Here is an 18,342-nt window from a genome sequence, read left to right as displayed (position 1 = left end):
TTTGGTGAGAATATAGACAATGGCTATAAACAATAATTGAATGTAAAAATGACCATTTCACCCATATACAGTGAATTTTAATGATCACAGATCATTAAAACTATGGTGGTATAACATTCTTAACCGTTGAACTACCAGACTTTCCGAAAAAAACACAGAGCAGAAAATCTTCAGAGCAGTCGGCTTAGAGAAGAGTTCTCACACACGACACCAAGAGCGAAGCCCATGAAAGAAACCCGCTACAGGAAAGGCAGCCACAGTAAACACTGGCACCCCAAGGAACTTTGGTAAGAGGAGGAGAAGACAAGATCCAGACAGGAAAAAAATTTTGCAAACCTCGTTTCTAGCACAGAGCTCATATCTAGGTATACAGAGAACTGCTGACACTCAGCAGTGACAAAGTGAACACCTCAGCTAGAAGAGGAACTCAAGGCATGAGAAGACTTTTAACCAAAGAAACCTAGGAAAAGACATCCAACGCTGCAGTTCACCCCCCCAAATGGCTGCTATGGCCGGCGCACTGCAGCGATCCAAAGCCAGGAGCCAGGTGCTTCCTCCTGGTCTCCCATGCGGGTGCAGGCGCCCAATCACCTGGGCCATCCTCCACTGCCCTCCCCGGCCACAGCAGAGAGCTGGACTGGAAGAGGAGCAACCGGGACTAGAACCCGGCACCCATATGGGATGCCGGCGCCGCAGGCAGAGGATTAGCCAAGTGAACCATGGCGCCAGCCCTGGCAGTGCATTTCATACATCTGCACACGCGCTTACAAAAGCCCCAAATAACCACAACCCTGGGCATTTATCCCGAGAAATGAGAACTTCCACTCACGTGAAAGCCCACACACAAGTGCTCATTGCACGGAGACTGGAAGCATCCCAGGTCCCTCAGCAGGTGAAAGGTCAAACACAGAACTCAGCTCACTAAAGAATACTGCTTAGCGTCCAGCCCCACTGCTGTGGCCCGGGAGTACAGTGGAGGATGGCCCAAGCACTTGGGCCCTGCACCCCATGGGAGACCAGGAGAAGCACCTGGCTCCTGCCTTTGGATTGGTGCAGTGCGCTGGCCATTGGAGGGTGAACCAACGGCAAAGGAAGACCTTTCTCTGTGTCTCTCTCTCTCACTGTCCAAAAGAATACTGCTTAGCAAAGACAACAAATGCTGATGCATGAAACTTGGGTAGACCTAGAACGTACTTCATGTGTGAAGAAGCTAGTTTCCCAAGATAGAGATGGCAGGACCCCACCTGTACCCTGGAGATGACAGTACAGGGACAGAGGGGTTAGGAACGTGGGGGTAGGGATCCAGGGCAGCCTGTGAGTGGAGGGGGTAGTTCTGTGTTCTGATTGTGATGGTGGTTCCAAGAAGGTACATGTGACAACATGAGACAGAGCTGTACACACAGTGCACCAATGTCATATCTCCAGTTTTATTACACATTAATTATGTAAAATGCCATTATTGGCAAAATATATATATAGTAATTATTGGAAGTGACCGTTACACTGGGACCTTTCTGTATTCTTTTTTTTTTTTTTAAGGATTTTATTTATTTGAGAGATAGAGTTACAGACAATGAGAGGGAAAGACAGAGAGAAAGGTCTTCCATCTGCTGGTTCACTCCCTAAATGGTTGCAACAGTCGGAGCTGAGCTATCCGAAGCCAGGAGCCAGGAGCTTCTTCCGGGTCTCCCACATGGGTGCAGGAGTCCGAGAGTTTGAGCCATCTTCTACTGCCTTCCCAGGCCATAGCAGAGAGCTGGATCGGAAGAGGAGCAGCCGGGACTAGAACTGGTGCCCATATGGGATGCCAGCACCGCAGGCGGAGGATTAACCTACTGCGCTACAGTGTGGGCCCCTGTGCTCTTTGAAACCTTCAGTGATTCTATAATTATAATCTTTTTTTTTTTTTCAAATGATCTGCTTCCTTGGGGATGGCCTTGTGGTACAGCAGGTTAAGCTACCGCTTGAGAAGCCAATGTCCCATATTTTTAATGGCTGGGTTTGAGTCCCAGCTATTTCACTTCCAACTCAGATTCCTGCTAATGGGACTGGAGGGCAATGAGTGATGGCTCAAGTACTTAGATTCTTGCCACCCACATGGGAGATCCAGATGGAGTCCCTGGCTCCTGGCTTTAGCTTGGCCCTGGCCTGGCAGTTGGGGACATTTGGGGATGTTCACCAGGGCAGGGCCTGGGTCTCAGTCACCAGATTTCAGAGCTGCTCCTGAGTAATATCTAATCCAGTGACCTCATTGTGTGCAGTGTGACAAGGTAGGGGCTGTGAGGCTGGGATGTGGGTAAGGAAGGGTAAGGAGGACCACGGTGTTGGGGGGTGGGGGATGAGGGAGTCAGCCACTTGTACTCCTTATGAGCAGGTCCTGTGTGTTGCATGTCTGGGCCATTTCCCAGGGCTGTGTGTGGCAGGCAAGCTTGAGGGACACAGCGACGTCTCCCCAACACCCTGCAGGGCTGCCTGCTGCCATACCCGTGAGTCCTCTAGGGCACTGCAGCCCACTGCATACAGAGTCCACTTTGAGCCCTCTGTGTGGCCTCAGGGGACTTGGGGACACAAGGCAACCATCTGTTAGTCGTGACAACATTCAGGCCAGGTCACAGCCTCCTCCTGAGTGCCTAACCACATCCTCATCTATGTGACAAGGTGGGGTTCCTAAAAATTTAAAACCTCAAGCAGTCAAAGTAAAGCAAAGCTGTGTAGGTTGTGTCGACTGAACATTAAGGAAACCTTTGGTACCTGAGGACATCAGATGCCGGACACCTGGTGCCGGCCACGATGTCAGGTGAGAATAAGTGTTGACTGCTGATTGGCTTACTGCTTCCAGCTTTCTCACCGTGCCCACACGATAACTGCCACTAACAGAATGTGGTTTTGCCTTTGAACCCTGCGCCGCCCACCCACGACTGCAACGCTGCTATCTTCTCCAGGCTTGCTCTGTGGAAAGGCAGTCGCCAGCTGGCTCCTAAAGACTCCCAGCTTGATCTCAAAGTGTCGCTGTGTTTTAATCGGTGTGCCAGCAACAATCTGTCTGCTTGAAAACCATCATCAGGGGCCGCCCCTGTCTGCCTCTTCCTCTCTCGGGCAGCCAGGACCAGAAGACAGAGGGGGTCGGGGACAGGTGGGGCAGACTGAGGCCCTGGGCACTCCGAGAACTGGTTTCCTCTCAAGCACACAGCAAATTCACTGCTGAACGTCCCCTAAAGGAATCATCACCAGTTTGAGGAACCCAGAGCAGCAGCCTTGCCCACACGAGCATTTGGGCCACAACCCGAGTCAGGGCTGGGTCTGAGTCCCCTTGGGCCGGCATTTGGGACCCCTGGCAGGGTGGCCGACTCCTTGAGACTCGGGTTGCTTCTTCTGCGAAGTGGAGCATCAGGGGCTCCACGGTGCTGACTACACGGGCACTGCCTTCTAACCCCTAAGCCTCTGAGTCCTCTGGGAGGTGGGGTGGCCATGAGGAAGGCAGCGAGGGCTGGACTCAGATTGAAGAGCGAGAAGGACCCCAAGCAGGGACTCTCAAGTCTGGAATTACTGGTGGGGAAATGGATAAACCATTTAGCTCCAGGTGACAGCAAGGAATGCTTTATTGTCGGAGTCAGTGCCTCTCCTGTTGCTGCTGTTGTTGAGACACCGGTGACAACTCCCGGGTGGCAGGAATCCTGGAAGGCCATCAGTGGCTCCTGCGAGCCCGCCCAGCGACAGAGCGGGCCCCCAGGCACCCCTCAGCCCCAGCCTCCTGCGTGCCCCGAGGCTAGCTACAGCTCCACGCGGGAGTGAGGCTCTGTTTTGTCCCTGGCGTCCTTCTCCAAAGTCTTGTCCACCACGTCTTGTATGTTCCTGGCCACCCTGAGCCCAGACTTGATGGCCGTGTCGATCCAGCCATGAGGCAGGGATGTGTGCTCACCCGCAAAGTAGATGGGCCCTTCAGGTTGGCTGAGTTCCTGGCCGTAGTCCACGTACTGGTAGGGGGGTGAAGAGGGTGATGCCACCCATGGAGTAGAGGTCCCGGCTCCAGCGCTTGACTGCGCTGTAGGGGCACAGGGCCCGCAGCTCCCTCTCGGGGCATGCGTGGACGGCAGCCAAGTCGTTCAAGACCACATCCAGGATGCGCGTTTGGTCCAAGGCCGTGGAGAAGGCCGAGTCGTCCTCCCTGGTGTAGGAGGCCAGCAGGACACCCGAGGCACGTGCGAAGGTGTGGCTGGGGTAGTAGATGAAGCGGGAGAGCCGGTTGGTGATGGACATGCCACTGGTGATGCCATCGCGTTCCCAGAAGCGCTGGGTGCAGGCTAGCACCACCTTGGTGATGCTGCTGTAGTGCACCTGGTGCAGCGAGCGCTCCTTGGCCGGGCTCAGCGGCGGCCAGAAACGCAACAGCTGGGCGGCCTTGGCCGTGGTGGCCACTACCACGAAGTCCGCGGTCAGGCGCTCCCGCAGCTGCAGTGGGCCCGGCGTCCCATGAGTGGCGTGCACTCGCCCCCGCAACATGTCTACCTCGTGCACAGGCGAGTACAGTCGCACTGTCCCGGGCAGGAGGGTGTCTTGCAGGGCCTGGGGCAGCTGGTTGAAGCCCCGGGTGATCTCATGATACCTAGACACAGGCTGGGAGGGGAGGGAGGTAGTGTCTGTGCCGGGTCTCCGGCTCAGGGTGGTGAGTGCGTCTTTGTGGCCTCAGATCACGTACGGTTGGGAAGCAAGGGTTTGGTGGCTGGGGCCTGAGTTTCAGCACCTCTGATCCATCCTCCTGGGCTGAAAAGCAGCCATACCCCAGGCGCGGGTCCCCAAAGCGGAGCTGGGGCCACCCTCCCTGGGCTCTGGACAGCCCCCAACCAGGGATCCTCAGAGCAGGGTCTAGACAGCTAGTAGCAGCGCGGGTCCTGGCCCAGACCCATGGATTCCTGTGTTTCAGCAGCGCCCTCTCCGCCAACAACACGGAGGCTGGTTCCCTGGCTGCCCCACCTCTGCCCTTGGCCGTCCCACGCCTGTGCACCCTACCGGAGATCCAGGAGGAGGGAGGTGGAAGCCTGCATGGTTTCAATGAAGGCCTGGTGGTAGCCGGAGTCTCGTTTCAGCAGGTCCTCGATCATCTGCGTGGCGCCAAGGCTCAGGTTCCCCAAGGTGGACAGGAACTCCTGCAGCCAGGTGCAGAGAGAGGCCAGGGAGGCCTCCCAGCCAGGGACAGTGAGGAACGGAGTCAGGGTGGAGTGGCCCGAGTCTGTGTGGTCTGTGGGACCACCCCCCAGCCACACAGCTCTCGGTAAGCTCCACTGGTAAGCTCCGCTCTGCTGTGTGAAGCTGTCCCGGGCCTCTGCCGGCCTTCGCCAGCGGCTCCCCGCCATGATGCCGTGAGCTCTCCCCAGATGCCGTGAGCCCTGAGCTGTTCTCCCTGGGTCCCTCTCTCCTCCTCTCCAGCCCTCCTGTCCTCACAGAGCCTGCCTTCCAGCAGGGGAGAAGCAAGTGGAACCGGCACAATGACTGTGGGAGAGGGCAGCGGCCTGCAGGCTGAGGACTGACCTTGGTGGAGAAGGAGCTGTACTTCCTCAGAATCTGCTCACAGCTGGTGGTCTTCAACTCCTCCTCCTCCTGCACACACAGGAGAGTCTGCAGCAGCCGCCCCCCGCTGCCCCCCCCACCCCCCAGTCCCTGGCTCGTGTGTGTGTGTGTGTGTGTTCAGGGCTTGCTCCGTGTGGACCCCAGGTTCCAGGATTGTGTCCTGAAACTGACTGGCGAGTCCAGACACTCTGGTCTTGTACCTGTCATGGGGTATGCGGAGGGAGGGCCCTGGGCTCGCTGGCCCGCGGGCTCCCAGAGGTGGAAGGCCGTGTGGCTGCAGTGGGGCCGGCCTGGGCCCCCTGAGCTGTTCAGTGAGGCTGCACAGCATCTGACCTCCTTGGCAGGACACTGGGGCAGGGCCTCCCCTGAGAACTCTGCGTCCCTTAGAGGACAAAGGCACTGGTCATGCTGGGTGACGCCCACCCAGACAGCCAAGGGTGGGTGGGCCTTTCAGGCTGGGCTGGCATGGTTTCCCCCCGTGTGCGCTCAGGCTCGCTCACACACTCACGCCCAGTCTCGGCTTCGGCCTGGGCCTGCCTTCTGCACCTCTGGCCGGGCGTGGGGTCAGGTGCTCATGGCGACAGCTGGGCATGGCGCCTCCTGAGCAGGGGGCTGGGGCTGAGGACCACCATCCTTCCCCTCCCCCAGGGGATGGGAGAGACGCTTGAGGAGGCTCACCAGAGGTGGCCCCAAGGCGGCAGCAGCCCTCGTGGGCTCACCTTCCACAGAGACTGCAGTAAGAGCTGCTCGGCCATCTTGCCCTTCTCCTCTGCTGACCGGGTAGCCCGGCAGCCCAGGGTCGGCCCCCCAGGCACTGCCACACGCCGTTGACCAGCACCCAGGTCTGGTTGTTCCGAGGCCAGAACTCCTGGAGGGGCAGCCCTAGCTTCCAGACGAGCCCGAGGGCCAGCCTGTAGGAAGAGGAGTCGCCCACCTGCCCTGCTTCCAGGGCACTGCTCCTACCTCCACAGATCACCCGGCCGCCCAGCCTCCACGCACAGAGCCCCAAGGGCCCTAGCTAGTGGTAGCACAGCCAGCAGGGGCCAGGCAGCCTTGCTGTGGTGTCACCACCCCATGACTGTCCCCCGCACCGGCTAGCGTTGTCTCACTGTGCCTGGGACCTGTGACCTCCAGGCCTTCAGGTGCGGCCATTCCAGCCCCACAGATGCCATGGGGGCTCACGGGGTACATCCTTTGGAGGCCACCCTACCCTTCCCGAGTCCCTGGGCTGCACCCTGTGAGCCCACTCCGCCCTCTGGGATGGCCCCAGCAGATCGGGCCGCTCTTGACCTCCAAGCTGTAGCCTTCTGCAGTGCCCAGCTCGCAGCCCCCTTGCCTGGCAGGAAGTGCCAGTCATGCCCATTGGATAGATGACACCACAGAAGCCTGCATCTCTGAGATGATCTGACACGGCGCCCAGGCCCTCCCCACCCCTGCTGGCCTGCCCCTCCTGGTGTCTCCTGGCCTTGGTGCAGGCAGCCCACGGGGTAGCCTTCCTACTGCCGCCTTCTCTCCACCGCACCTGTGACTGACAGGGATCCGCATGGCACCCAGCTCCACGTGCCACGGCGCTCCAGGCACTCTGTGGGTCTTTACCCTGCCGCCCACACGCCCCGAGGCCTCCAGCACTGTCACCTGGAAAGACAGCCCTTTTTGGCCCCGTCCACGCCAGCCGCATCCCCACACCCCACACCCCAGTTCCCACGTCTGCCCCACTACTGGGTCCCACCACCTGCTCTCCTAGCCCTCCCCCGGGGTCTGTACCCTGCTCTCCAGCGCTGTCCCCTGCCGAGTTCCCCACCCTCTGCTCAGAGGGACCCTCCCGAGCCCAGCATCCTGCAGGGTCTTGGCCACGGTGAGCCCGGCTATGCCAGCCCCGATCACGACAATCCTTTTCCTCTCAGCCGTCTTCCCCAGCCTGTCTCGGGCCAGCTGCACCAGCTCTTCATACTGGGGGTCCTCAAAGCACTTGACAAGCTTGAAGTCCTGGGTAGCCGAGCTCAGCATGGACAGGAGGGCGAGGGCCAGCCAGCCTGGGCATGTGACAGTGCAGACAGCAGTCAACCCCACACGGAGGAGTGGCTTTGTCACCAGGCCTGTGGTGCAGGGTCCCAGCTCTCCCATTTTTTTCCTGCCCTACCAGAGGGTGCCTCCATCAGGGGCTTTCCACAGACTGCCGCTGGCCAGCGATGCTCCCTCCGGGACTAATGCCGCCGCTGCACACCTGCCAAGGGGCTGCCCTCGCCTCGGCCAGCTCAACAGCTAGCCTGGAGGCCAGGCCCTCAGCCCAGGAGGACCAGTGCGGGAGGCTGTTTGCCACACTGACAGAATGTCTGTTGGAGTGAGAAGACCCGAAACCATGGCAGCGTGGAGGGACGCTGTCCACTAATGCACACAGCCTCTGAGACGTGTGTGCAGCTCGGACCAGCCCCAGTGCAGCCCCTGACTCCCACAGAACCCAAGCCCAGGAAGCGTGCGTTGGCCCCAGGTGCCTCACGGCACCTGCTGTTTGCCAAGCAAAGTCAACGCCAGACCCATGGCCCTCATTCTCTTTCCTACCCAGCTAACCGACCACCAGTCCCTGACTCTGGGGTCAGGGGTGAGACTGCCCACCACCCTGGCCAGCCCCATGCTCCTTGGTGGACGCCTGAGGTCAGGTTTGGTTGATGAATGAGTAACTGAGTGAGGAGTAGATCTGGAAAGTGTCCATCGTACATCTTCACCTTGCTCCTTCCCAAACGCACCTGTTTATTGCTGCTTTGGGAAGCAGGGTCACCCCAGACCAGGGGCAGGGCAGGGGGGGTGAGAGAGGAAGATGGAGCCAGGGCTGGAGTTCCCTCTGGATACTCACAGAAGCTAGCATGGTTCTCGGGCCCCGGGGGGACAGCGGGTTGCAGGTCTTGCGGGGGCGCTGTGGTCTGCCTGAGAGATGGACGGGATCAGGGGAGGAGTTCTGACCCTCCCGCCTGGAAACTTCCCTGCTGCCACCCCTTCAATTACCCCTGACACGGGTGGGCCACGAGGCAGCCCTGGGCAGGGAGGTCTGGGCCCTGGGGGAAGCCACACTCCACTGTGTTGCTCTCCACCTGCCTGCTGCCCACCTGGCCGCCCCATCTGCCTTGGGTGGCTCTGGCCCAGCCAGTGTCCTTGGCCAGGAGTCCTGAAGCCCATCTGAGCCTCCCGGGCAAGGGCTCCCAGCCCCCTCCTTGGTGGAGGCTCCCTCCCACTAGTTTTGCTGCTGCAAGGTCACCGCCCGCCCCCTTGGCCTCCTACGCCCAGACTCCTTGCTTCAAACCCATGCCAGGAGCCCTTGCCTGTGCTGCTACAGCGCTGTCCTCACAGGACCCTGTCTTTCTCCACCCCGTGCTAGGAGAGCCCCTCGGGGAGTCACCGCCGGCTGCCCCCCCGACCCAGGCCCCTGCTCCCCTTTCCCCTGCTCCTGCCCAAGACCCTGAGCTTGACCTCAGCGAGACACCTGCTCCGGGGGCTTAGCCCGGCTCACACGTCTTTCCTGAGACTCTGATGCCCAGCCGTGGGGCAGGGCTGGACCTCGGCCTGGCAGGAAGCTGTAGTGGGTGAGGGGAGGAAACTCCACTCTGTGAGCTCCCACCCCGGGCACCAAGCCCCTCACTCTGCACACTGGAACCCGGGGCTTGGTGTGAGTGTCGGAGCCTCAGCAGAGCACCGACCCCCAAGGGCTGTGCCCCAGGGGCTTGCTCAGTACCTCCTGATCTCTGAGTGCCGGGCCTGTCCCCTGAGATCCCCAGGCCCCACGTTGGGCAGGGGAAACCAAATGGTGCCTGCTGGACTGGCTCTGCATATGGGGGCGAAATGACTGCAGGGTGGTGGTCTCTTGTCCAGGACACTGGGCGATGCTGGGCACATTCTCTGTCGTCATCCTGGACTGACCACACATGCATGTCATTGGTTAAAGTGTCTACACTGCACGGCACACATCCCACACCTCTCAGAACTCAGGTCAGACTTTAAAGCATAAATACGTGCCCATGCGCTAACAACACTAACATTGCATTTTTCCAGGTTAAAAAAGGTGGGGGATGGGGTGAGTAGAGGACAACAGAGGAGAGGCAGGAGACGAAATCACTGTAGGAGGTGTCCCCTGGGGAAGGTGCAGGACTGGGCACAGCATGGACTGGGCGGGCGGTGGGGACACCTGGGAGGCCTGCTTGAGCTCTGCTAGTGCCTTGCTCAGGGATCCCGGGAGCCCTGTGCCTGGAATGTGGAAAACCCCCATGGAAAACATCTGCAAATTCCAACAGAAGAAAAGTCCAACAAAGTTTTTTTTTAAACATCCCTGTCCCTTCCCATGAGACCCCTTGGTGCTGCCAGGGCCCAGGATGTGGGCAGCTCGGATCCTGCGCACACCCTCACCCGCGGCCTGGGGGCAGGTCTTCTTTCCCCTACCGTTTCTTGTGAGGAAGCCGAGGCTGCCCAGGAGCTTGGACCTGCTGACAGCCCGGCTCCTGTCTAAGGGGTGGGCCGGAACTGAGACCTCGCCAAACCTGGACCCTGGGGGAACACTCAGGACAAGAGAAAATGACTCAGCCACTGATGGGAATCAGCAGCACAGGTGTGCTCGCAGGTGTGCACCTGATGCCCCGAGGAGCCCGGGAGCTCCAGGCCTGGGATGCGGGCACCCCCTCAGGAAGGGGTGAGGGGACTGGCCTCCAGGTGCATCCTGCGACCAGTGAGCTGAGCGCAGGGCACTGGCCATGTGGGCCCGGTGGCCAGCTGTCCCAGCCGCTTGTGCCCGGGGGCTGGTGAGGTCTGCTGGGGGCCTGGTCAGCACAGCTCCTGAACCTCCCTCCACCCAGAGCCAGGAGAGGGGTCCCCAAGGGAGGCCTGGGTTGGGAGAGTCTTCTGCTAGCCCTCTGATGGGAGGGGCAAAGTTTGGGCCCATGGTGGGCATCCCATGGCAGCCCAGGCACGGGGTCTGGTCAGGAGGGCAGCCAAGTCCAGGAGCTAGCGGGAGCAGGGTGCTAGGCTGGCAGCGGTGGGGCCCAGTCCGTGCCCTGCCTGATGGCACTCTGGAGCCCGTGCCTGGCCCAGGCCCTTGCCGCTGCTCTGTTTTGTTCCTGTCAGCTGACCTAGGGTATGTGAGTCACCCTAGAGCCCTGTCTGCTCTCGAGCATGTCCCACACACAGGGCATGTCCCTGAGCCATGCCCCCGCCCCACCTGCCGACCCTTTTGACCTGTGCATGGCAAAGACACAATGGGGACAGTGTAGGCCGTGGGGGAGAGCATGAGGGCGGAAGCCCTGGTCGCACCTCCTCTGCCCCTGCCGTGGAGGGCGAACCCCACTTCCACTGTAACCGTGCATAGAACCCCAGGGAGCAGGTGGAGGGGTGCTGCCTATCTGGCAAGAGAAGGGAGACAGACAGGGGCCCAGGAGAACACACAGCACACAGCACAGCCCCCTGCCCCAGACACACACTCGTCTTCCTACTCTGAACCATCCAGAACCTCCCACCCTGTGAGAACGAGAAAGCACAGGAGGCAGAGGCGGGGACAGGGAGGGTCTCAGACCGTGACATCCCGCTGAAACCAGCGGCCCCAGGAAGCTGCGTTAGGGGAGGGGCCCCGTCCTGCGCTGGGGCCCGGGGAGTGGCCAGCCTGTGAGAGGGGCCCTTGCCAGTTCTGCTGTGCTCACCCCACAGGGCTGCGCTGTGGCAGCAGGTGAGGGGCCACGTACCTGGGAGCCTGCCCAGGGCCCGCAGCACCCGTGCCCACAAGGTCAGGGCTGCTGCCGGTCGTCAGCCTCTGGGAGGGTGGCTGGAGGTCAGAGGCCCCTGCAAGAATGTGTGTACCACCTTCTTCTCTCACGAGCCCGTGGCCTTGGCCTCCCTGCAGCTGGGCTTCCTGGCCTCTCTGTCCCCTTATAAACAGGCCCTGCAGGGAGCTTGGGGAGGAGAAGGGAAGAGGGTGGGATTATCAGGTGTCTGTCAATGCCAGCCAGGGCTCATGACTCTGCCTGACAACCAGGAAGGCATCTTGGAGTGATGCAAGAGGCGCATGGTGCAAGAGTGTGCCAACTAGTGTCTGGCCACGTGGGGACGAGGCCTCAGTTTCCACCTCCCTTGCTGTCTCTGCGATCCAGCTCCCGTGCTGTCTCCCAGCTTCCTACAGAGGGTAGGACTCCTGACCTGGCGTGGACTCACCCAGCCTCACCCAGGCTTGCCTGGCCTTCGTTGCCAAGAGCTGCACCTGGACAGGTTTCAGAGAGAGCAGCAGTAGGCTGGTGGGGAGCACTGCAGGGGTCTGCCACGGCGGGGTGGGGGGAGCTGGCACCTGGGCCCCCCTGGGCTCCAGGCTGCCCTCCTCTCTGCCCTGGGGCCCTCTGCATGCCTGGACGAAGTGCTGCCTCCACTCTGCCTCGGGCACTTGGCTCTGAGCCTCGTTAAAGACAAAAGTTATTTGTACCACTTTTGGGGACCATAAGACAGGCTTAATACAATGTGGCTTTTTTTAAAGATTTATAATATTTATGTGAAGGTTAGAGTGACAGAGAGAGGAGAGAGAAAGAGAGATCAATCTTCCAGCTGCTGGTTCAGTCCCAGAAGGCCACAACAGCCAGGGCAGGGCCTGGACCAGGCTGAAGCCAGGAGTCCGGGACTCCATCCTGGCCCCCCACGTGGGCGGCAGGGGCCCAAGTACTGGGCCTTCAGCTGCCTTACCAGCAACGTTAGCAGGGAACTGCGTTGGAGGTGCAGTAGCCGGGACTCCAACCGGTGCGCCAATATGGAACGCCATGTTGCAGGCCATGGCTTAACCCGCTGTGCCACACTGCTTGTCCTGGCACAATGGGTCTTTCAAAACAAGTTTTATCGTGTCTTTGTGGCTTACAACATGATGTTACAGATGCACGCAGATAATGAAATGGCTTCTGCAGCGAAGCGGATTAAGACAGCTTTGTGACTGCCTTTGTTGTGACAAAAGGAACTAAAATCTGCTCACTTAACAGAAGTCCCTGAGCAGTCCCATTTGATTAACGTCAGCCCTCGTTTGTGCATTGGTTCTCACACTGGTCCCTCCTGCCTGTCTGCTGTCTTATATCCTCCGACCTGCATATCCCCATTCTCTCTCCACTCTCGCCCCTGGTAACCACTGTTCCATTCTCTCTCTGTATATTTGAGGTTAGGAAAAGACAGAACCCAAGCAGGGTCATGCACTATCCTTATGTCTGGCTTATTTCACTCAGTAGAGTGGCCTCCAAGTCCGTCTATGCTGTTGCAAATAACAGGATCTGCTTTCCATTTAAAAAAAAGATTTATTTATTTATTTGAAAGTGAGCGAGAGAGAGAGAGAGAGAGATCTTCCATCCGTTGACTCACTCCCTAGATGGCCACAACAGCCAAGGCTGGGCCAGGCAGGAGCCAGGAGCTTCATTTGGGTCTCCCACGTGGGTGCTGGCTGCTCTACTTCTGATCCAGCTCTCTGCTGTGGACTGGGAAGGCAGCAGAAGACAATCCAAGTGCTTGGGCCCCTGCACCCGTGTTGGAGACCTAGAAGAGGCTCTTGGCTGCAGATTGGCACAGCTCTGGTCATTGCGACCATTTGGGGAGTGAAACAGTGGAGGGAAGACCTCTCTCTCCCCTTTCTCTGCCTCTGCCTCTCTGTATCTCTGCCTTTCAAATAAATAAATAAATCTTACAAAAAAGTGCTGTGAGAGCGTAGGAATCTCTCCTGCCCTTGGCCACTGCCCCACACGCTGGGTCACACAGGAGTTCCACTTTTAGGAACCTCCACACTGTTTCCCAAAGCGGCGCGTCCATCTGCTGCCCAGCAGCCTTGTGTGAGGCACCCTTGTCTCCACGCTGTCACCACCAGTCCTGTCTCATCTTTCTGATGACAGCCATGATGTGAGGCGCTTGATGCAGTGGTTGTCACTTGTGTTTCTCCGACAATTCCGATCCTGAGCTCTTTTTCTTTTTTATTTCATAAATGTGACTTTACAAAGTGCAACTTTTGTATTGTTGTGGCTCCTCCCCCCAACCTCCCTCCCTCCCGTGGCCCTCCCCTCTCCCTCCCCCATCCCACCCTTTATCGAGTTTCATTTTCAATTACCTTCATATACTGAAGATCAACTTAGTATATACTAAGCAAGGATTTCAACAGGCTGCACTCACACAACCGCACAAGGTATAGGGTATTGTTCGACTAGTAGTGTTTTTAAGTTTCATAGTAAAACACATTAAGGACAGAGATCCTACGTGGGGAGCATGTACCCAGTGACTCCCGTTGTTGATTTAACAATTGGCACTCTTATTTATGACGTCAGCAATCACCCGAGACTCTTGCTATGAGCTGTCTAGGCTATGGAAGCCCCTTGAGTTCACTGACTCTGAACTTGTTTAGTCAAGGCCGTGTCACAGCGGAGGTTCCTTCCTCCCTTCGGAGAAAGGCGCCTCTCTCCTTGATGCTGAGCTCTTTTTCACATACCTTCTAGTTGATAAATGTCTTCTTTAGAGAAGTCTCTTCAAAATCTATGTCCACTTCTTAGTCAGGTTATTTGTTTTTCTGTGATTGAGTTACAAGGATTGCTGTGTAAGTTTTGGATATTAAGCCCGGAGCAGATATGTGGTTTGCCCACAGTTTTCCTAGTGTGTGGATTGCCTTTCATTGTGCCGAGTGCTTCTTCCGCTGTGCAGACTTTCTGGTTTCGTGTGGTATGATTTATTCATTTATTCTAAAAAGATTATTTATTACTGTTTCTTCATTTGAGAGAAGATAGCCGGGGCTCCCCTCTGCTAACTCAGTCTTCGCATGCATGCAATGGCTTGAGCTGGGGTGGGGCTAGAGCCAGGATCTGGGTGCTTCGTTCGTCTGCAGTGTGCGTGGCAGGAACCAAGCTACCTGAGTTCTTGTTGCTGCCTCCCGGAGTCATTGGTGGGAATCTGGAGTCAGGAGCCGGACTTGGGTCAAACCCAAGAACTCCCGTGTGTGACGTGGGCTTCTTGACCACCAGGCCAAGCACCTGCTCCCTCTTTCAGTGACTTTTGCGTTTGCAGCCTAGGATTTGCTGTGATGGCCAAAAATAATTGACAAGGCCAATGTGAAGATTTCCCTGCTGTTGTCTTCTAGGAGTTTTATGGTTCCAGCTATTAGGTTTCGAGCTGACTTTAGCATATGGTGTAAGATAAGGGTCCAAAGTCATACTTTTTACATGGAAATGTGGTTTTCCCAGAGCTATTTATTGAAGAGATTGTTCCTTCCTCATTGTGTGCCCTACATTTGGGTTTTGTAACAGGAGGGAGAGATTGGGCCCCACTCCAAATACAACAGGGACAGAGATTCATGCTGCATTGCAGGGTGGGGGTCAGAGCATGGAAAACTACCAGGAGGAGGCATCAGGGCTAAAGGAGAGTCAGCAAGATTCTTGCTGAAGGCAGGCCCGGGTGATGCAGAGGATGGAAGATCCGATCAGATTTGGTGGGTGGGGGACTCCTGCTGAACTGACCTGACAGGGTTCTTGCAAAAAGTGGACCGAAGTGGCCAAGGACAGAGCCCAAGGTCAGACTTCAGCTAGGTGGAAGGAGAGAGCCTTTGTCAGCACCCCAGTCTCCTCTCCTGGAACAGTGCAGGTCTGTGTGTCGCTGTGGAGGACACTTGCTGGGTGTGAGCACTCAGGTGTCCATGAGAAGGAAGAGGATTAAAGACACAGAGGACAGCGGCTTGAAGCACCTCACCTGGAGGGGCGAGGGCAGCGGGTTGGCAATGCAGTTCCTGGTTTGCAGTTTGAATGTCTCCAGGGGCAGCGCTGGGTGTTGGAGTGCAGCGCTGGGGGGCCGTGCCGCAGCAGACGTGTCCACAGGGCGTCCGTCACGCTCACTCACTTGCAGTCCACGCCAGCCCACCCAGCATCAGCCCACAGGGCGTGGGAAAAGGGAAGTGTTAGTTCTCAGTGACTCCATGTGAGTGGGGTGGGAGGAAAGTGGAAAATGTTGGTTTGGAGTCTGATGCTGGGGAAGCCGGGGAACCGAGAACCTGCAGGCGGGTCTATGGTCTCCCCATTGAAACGGACCATGTCTGGACAGTCACCTCCACTGCTGAGCAAAGGCAACCAAGTGAAGTTATTTTTGTCTACAAAGTAAGTCTTGTCTCATTGTACTCGGTCCGCTCATTTACACAAGTGCAGCACCATTGCTCATGGACCACAAGGCCTTTGGAAGTTTGCTTTTCTGGAACTTTCCATAAGGAATCTCCAACTTCAGGTTTGTTAAAGCCTCTTGAGGCCAGGAAGCCGAGTCCAGAAATGAGCAGTGCGTTTCACGTGGGACACTTCAGAGGTGGTGAACTCTGTGCTTCTCAGGTACCCAGGGGTCTTGAGGTGTGTGGGCCCGGCCTGTCGTCCCGGGAGTCCTGAAGCCAGGTCCAGGCGGCCTTGGTGAAGCATCTCTTGGTGACAGTGCTCAGACTGAGCGTTTTCTCTGGTGTGTCTGCGAGCTCTCTCCAGAGACCCACGTCAGAGTTGGAGTGTTGGCCTGGTGGGTGGATGCGTGGGTGCCAGCCGGGCCCTCCAGGTTGTCTTGGCTCCCCCAGTCCCCAGCTGCTGCCTCTCTCTGCACATGGAGGGGACTCCAGGACCCATGATGCTCGGAAGCCAGGCTGTGCTGGGATACCAGAGGGCTCTGTGTACGGGGAGGCAGGCAGTAGGGTCAGGACTGTGGGGGTGCCAGGACCCGGGAGGAGCCTTCGATGTCCTGCACCACCTGACAGCAGCAGGAGCCCCAGTAAAGAAGCAGCTCGCCCAGGTGGGGAGCCCCCGGAGCTGGGCTTTGGAGGCTGGCCCTGGGCACTCGCTCCCCAGAAGTCCTGTGCCCCTCGTCCAGGCCCCCTGGTCTCCAGTGCTTTCCTTTCAAGTCCATTCAACCTGGCTGCCTGGAGGGTGGGAGAAGGGAGCCCTGGCAGAGGGGCTGGAGCTGGCCCTCTGGACTCTGTGTCCCTGAGTGTGTGGCTTGCCTGAGTGTGTAGCTTGTTGGCACCATCTAGCTGGCCTGGGGAGTGTGCACCCTACCGCTCCCTGCTCTCGCAGCCGCTGGCCCCCAGGTCTGTTCTCTGACTCTGGGACGTGGCCACGCTGAGTGCCATGTGCGCGAGTGACTCGGCCTTGACTTGTGTTGGTGTGCGTCAGTGAACGCAGGGTCCTCCAGGCACCATCACCCTGCGTGGCGGGCAGAGAGCACACTCGCATACTGCTGTGCACTAGTGAGCCAGCAAATCACTGACCCCAGAGCTGAGGACCAGCGAGTGGGGGGAGGGGGCACAAGAGGTACAGCTGTCCCCAGGGACAGGCACAGCACGAGCTGACGCTGTGATTCTGTGCACAGAGATGGTGCACCGGGGGACAAGGTTCAGCCCTGTGGGACTCTGTCCCCTAAGCAGGTCCTGAACCTCTTTGGGGATGAGGCTGCACACCCCAGGCCCCAGACCCACTGAGGGCAGGAATGGCAGTGAGGCAGCAGGAGCAGTGTTCACTCTCAAGACAGGGCCTGGGGGTGGCAGGACCCGCACCATCTCCATTCTGTTTCCCCGGGATCCTCAGAGGACATGGCCCCAGCTGTCAACCTTTCTGGAGACAGGGTCTGTGAGAGGGGAGGGCTGGGGCCCCCTGCCCAGACAGATGCTGGGAGGGAAGTATGGGGGAGGAAGCGGTGAGCTGCTGACTCACGGGCCTCCTGGGTTGTTCGAGAGAGAACTGCCGCCTCCTCATGGCAGCCGGCCAGTCTAGCCGGGATGCCTTGCCCTGGAGCGGCTTGAAGGGCTGGTTATCGCAGGGCACCTGGAAGTCTCAGGGCTCCAGGTTGCTGGGTGGAGACTTCCCTGGGCTCCCCCCAACCCCTCTGAACTCCCCTCATTAAGTGCTAGGATGATTGAGCCACTTCTCAACTCAGTGCCAGGCCACCTGGGAAGCAGGTGCAACTGAGTGAAGGCTGGAGGAAGGAGGGAGACCTCGCTGGGGGGCAGCAGACATCGTCCTCTCCAGGGGTGGACACTCCAGAGGACACACAGGGTAGCTCCCATGAAATGACTGATGCGGTCGCAGGTCGGACGGGCAGGCCGTGGGCAGCCGCAGGGAGCAGGAGCCCAGCTGCTCCATCTGTCCTCACACCCGCGGGCCGCTGGGCTGCTGTTTAAATAAAGCTCAAGGATATCCTCCGCTGTCTTGCGTGTGTCTCCTTTAAATAGCCAGGGAACAGGCAGGCAGGAGACGAGCAGAGAGCAGACGCCAAGGCCGACGTGGAGCGTGGGAGAGGCCGCTGTGGGACAGTCCTGGACCCAGGGCCAGAGAGGCTGTGCTGAGGCGGTGAGCCTGGGACCCGGCCATGCAGCGCGCCAGGAAGGGACCTTGCAGAAGAAAGGTGTATTTGGGCCGTGCTTCCAGTTCCTGTGATGTCTGCCACAGGGTGCAGGGGCCGGAGCACTTGGGCCAGCCTGGTACACTGGGGAACCGGGTCGTGGGTGCAGCTTAGCCCTGTGGGCCACAGCGGCTGTCCTGGATGTCAGCTGGCACCAAATCCACTGATTTACTGCAGGGTCCGTGATGGAGTCTTCCAGCTGTCATCCCTGCCTGTTCATCAGGCTGAGGCTTCGGGAAAGCAAGAGTGACTTCCCTGGAGGGCAGACTGGTAACCTACGTAAGCTCCTTAAATCTACCTCTCTCCTTCCCAGCAGTTACCTCCAGGAATTTATTCCGGGGCAACAATCATCCAAGTACTGCAAAGGTTATGTGTGAAGGAGGCTCTCGAGAACATTCT

The 18,342-nt window shown here is 58.4% G+C and overlaps 1 protein-coding gene across 1 annotated transcript; it reads right to left on the bottom strand.

Moving 5' to 3' along the window:
- Positions 1-3,770: 3,770 nt before the first annotated feature.
- On the bottom strand, positions 3,771-16,675 carry LOC133758849 (L-amino-acid oxidase-like). The gene is given in 11 exon segments (XM_062189985.1): positions 3,771-3,983; positions 3,985-4,603; positions 5,008-5,144; positions 5,527-5,595; positions 6,285-6,339; positions 6,341-6,370; positions 6,372-6,476; positions 7,088-7,200; positions 7,384-7,598; positions 8,417-8,487; positions 16,602-16,675. Coding segments are annotated over 11 exon segments (1,701 nt in total).
- Between the last annotated feature and the right edge of the window lie 1,667 nt (positions 16,676-18,342).

Source organism: Lepus europaeus, chromosome 4 (genome assembly GCF_033115175.1).
Source record: "Lepus europaeus isolate LE1 chromosome 4, mLepTim1.pri, whole genome shotgun sequence".
Taxonomy (NCBI): Eukaryota; Metazoa; Chordata; class Mammalia; order Lagomorpha; family Leporidae; genus Lepus; species Lepus europaeus.
The sequence above is the reverse complement of the archived record's forward strand: the minus strand, read 5'-3'. Positions and strand labels throughout refer to the sequence as shown.